Source organism: Stegastes partitus, unplaced genomic scaffold (assembly GCF_000690725.1).
Source record: "Stegastes partitus isolate 25-593 unplaced genomic scaffold, Stegastes_partitus-1.0.2 Scaffold526, whole genome shotgun sequence".
Taxonomy (NCBI): Eukaryota; Metazoa; Chordata; class Actinopteri; family Pomacentridae; genus Stegastes; species Stegastes partitus.
The window spans coordinates 223,415-226,464 of NW_007578257.1; the positions used below are offsets into that span (position 1 = coordinate 223,415).

The following is a 3,050-nucleotide window of genomic DNA, read 5'->3' on the forward strand; positions in this document are numbered from 1 at the left end:
GGGTTAAAAAATAAAGGTGTTTTCAGTCCTTCGAGTGAGATCTCTCATCTCTCAGAAGTTGTTTTGTCATAGAGAACGCAGGACTTGGAGTTTCCCACACGGTGTAGAAAACCACACCATGATGCTGAAACCCGTAGAGATGTTTACGACAAATCGATTGGAAAAGAGTTCTGTGTTCACTGCCGTGTTATAAATAAGGTGTCGTTCTTGTTATTCTCTAAAGAAAGAAGCTGGACCAATGCTGCCCTTCTCCCCATTACAGAGGAATGGATTCACCAATGATCCAGCCAAGGGTTTGTTCTATGATGTGAGGTCATGATGGTATTTTTTCTACAACAGCCGAGATACAGAAGCTGCTGTTTGCAAAGTTTAACTTTGACTTTTTGGCCATTAACAAAATGCAGCCACACCAACCACTTCTTCGACACGCTTTCAAACAGTTTGAGGCGACTCTGAGTCAACGTTAAGAAAATATTAAACCAATTACACCTAGCAGTCTCCACTGGTTGGGTGCGTTTAAAGGTTCACCAGTTGTTTCTTCTTCCCGCCACCAAAAATTTCCCGACAGTCTGTGGATGTAGCTCAAAAAAGTAAAGTTAGCAGTTGTTTGACCAACGACATTTTGGTTGAACAAGAACAAATCAATCAGCTGACCTGGACGCTAAAGCCCTAAAAAAATCCCCTTCAACACTATTAGTAAATTTGGTTTTTAAATTTAAAAAAAAATAATCAGAAAATGTGTGAAGTCCAGTGTCTATGAGTATGCAAATGCTTTTTTCTTTCAAAGTTTAACAGCTACACCCAAGATGTCTACAATTCTACAATTTCATTTAGCAGAGACGTCAGTAGCTTCACATAACCCAAGATGTCACTAAAAAAGTCCGTTACTAGTGCGTCTGCTCCAGCGGTTTCATGCATTTACATCATTATGTTGGTGGTTGCTCACTGTATTGACTACATTGACTTCTGTATCACAAGATCAATGCAACACGTCTCAGCTCAGATTTAAGGCGAGGTCAGAGAAACCGTCACCCTTCAGCACGTGAAAAGTGAAAATAGTGATCTAATGTCAAACCACATCGTTCTAAACATGGCTGAACCATTCCATCCTGTGGAAACATCCAAGACGTCTAACGCATCACTTTGTGCACGTTTTCACAAAACTTCAGATTTCCACAAGAACTGGAAATAAAACTCGGCGGGTTTGAGCAACATTTGGCTGCACAGCATGAGTTTATAATGAGAGTGTGATTCAGGAGGTAAACAGGTGAAGATGGAAGCAAGAGGAGGGAGACGGGAAAAGAGAGGCAAACATCGTAGAAGAAACAGATGAGGATGGAGAGAAAAAGGTTGATAGTTTTCTACTCGAAAACAGCAAAAGTGGGAAACACGCAGGACAGCAAGAGATTGTTGTGAAATAAGAGAACACAGCAGCGGATGGAGGACTTTTGCCTGCCATCTGTTTGGATTACATACGAGCATACGTCATCTCCCCCTCTCTGCTCCCTCGGTCCTTCTCTCTCCTCGGATTTCCCTCCCTTTCTCTCTGCAACGCCCAGCTTCACATTCCCACACAGCTTCAGACCTGGACGCTGGAGCCCAGCGTGAGTCAGAGGCACATCAGTAATCCTGCATCACACAGACTCAAACCAGCAACCTCTCAGATCCAAACCCTCCTCTCTCTCTCACAGACCTTCACAGTGTCTCTGGAGACTGTGAACAACAAATGTAGTTCAATACCATCCTCACGTTGCACTGAGCACCAAATTAACCAGAATGCAACAAGATGAATCTTCTATACCACATTTAGTTGTTTTGCTTTTTTTTCTCCAATCTATAGAGGTTCAAAACCCACAGCTGACACCTTTAACAGAAGAACGTTCAGTTCTGTGAAGTAGAAACCTGCTTTTTCCAGCAGCATCCTAAAATCATGAGGTTTTCAGGTAGAATTATGATTACAGTGAGTGTGGAAATAGAGGAAAATAAATGAAATACGGCAAGATTATTGCGTTAAAGTTGTTGTTTTGGTTTTTTAAATATGCAGGATTAACGTTTCCTTGCTGTAAGAAAAAAGATGAAATTCACTTTGCAAGCAGCGCCGGTGCGCAACCAGGACGCGCTGAATGCCACTGCATTCAAATACATAAGAAGAATAATTAGTTCTTCAGAATTAGGAGTTAATAAAAGAGAGAAAAAAGTGAAATGCGACTAAATTCAGTCATCTGTGTTTCTACCGCGGTGAGCAGAGGGCTGAAGGCGCGCTGAAAGCCTCCTCTCCGGGGCTGCGCTGCCCCGGACTCGCTGCGTCTCCTCCGGGAAAAGTAAAGAAGCGCACAGCCGGCTCACCTTCTCCGGTTGTCCCGTACGAGCAGGAGAGGAGCAGGGCGACCCGAGCGATAATCCCAGCGACTCTTTTAGTCCCCAGATCCATGATGAAGCGGCGGGAGGCTGCAGAGAAGAAGCCCGGCGGCGGCTGGAGGAGAGAGACGGCGGACCTCTCCTCTCCAGCTCCAAGAGAGATCTCCTCAAACCCGAGTGGGGGAGGCAGGGAGGGAGAGACTGGGGGAGAGAGAGAGAGAGAGAGAGAGAGAGAGAGAGAGAGAGGGAGAGAGAGAGAGAGAGAGAGATTTACTACGGGTTCACAGCCTCGGTGCGCCGCCTCCTCTTCACTTCATCGGTGTTTAATGAAAGAGTCGTTGCGGTGCCAGACTCAGTCCTCGGTCCAGGCCAGTGGACTCAGCCAGACACGGTGTGCGCATACAAACAAGCCGTCTGTGCGACTCTTTATGTTTAAATAATGTGCGTTTGAAAGCCTGTTTCTCATCAGTCTTGTTTATTTTGTATCAAACTTCAAATAAACGGTCTGACTGCAGATAAATTTACAGTCTTGTGGACGATCTGCTTCACTTCGGGACTAAAATCAGGTTTACAGAGAGAAAAAAGAAAAAAGAAAAAGAAAAGACAATCAGTGACCCCAGTAACAAACCCTGCACTGTAGTAACGACAACAACAAGAATTATATAATTCTATATATATACATTTTTAAAAAC

General features: G+C 44.2%; 1 protein-coding gene across 1 annotated transcript in view; it reads right to left on the reverse strand.

Annotated features, from left to right (window-relative positions):
• Positions 1-2,431, reverse strand: part of LOC103361715 (contactin-associated protein-like 4) — a 161,583-nt gene extending 159,152 nt beyond the window's left edge. Inside the window, exon 1 of the mRNA XM_008287871.1 lies at positions 2,347-2,431. Within this exon, the coding sequence (XP_008286093.1) occupies positions 2,347-2,431 (85 nt within the window). The remainder of the gene's footprint in view (positions 1-2,346) is intronic.
• Between the last annotated feature and the right edge of the window lie 619 nt (positions 2,432-3,050).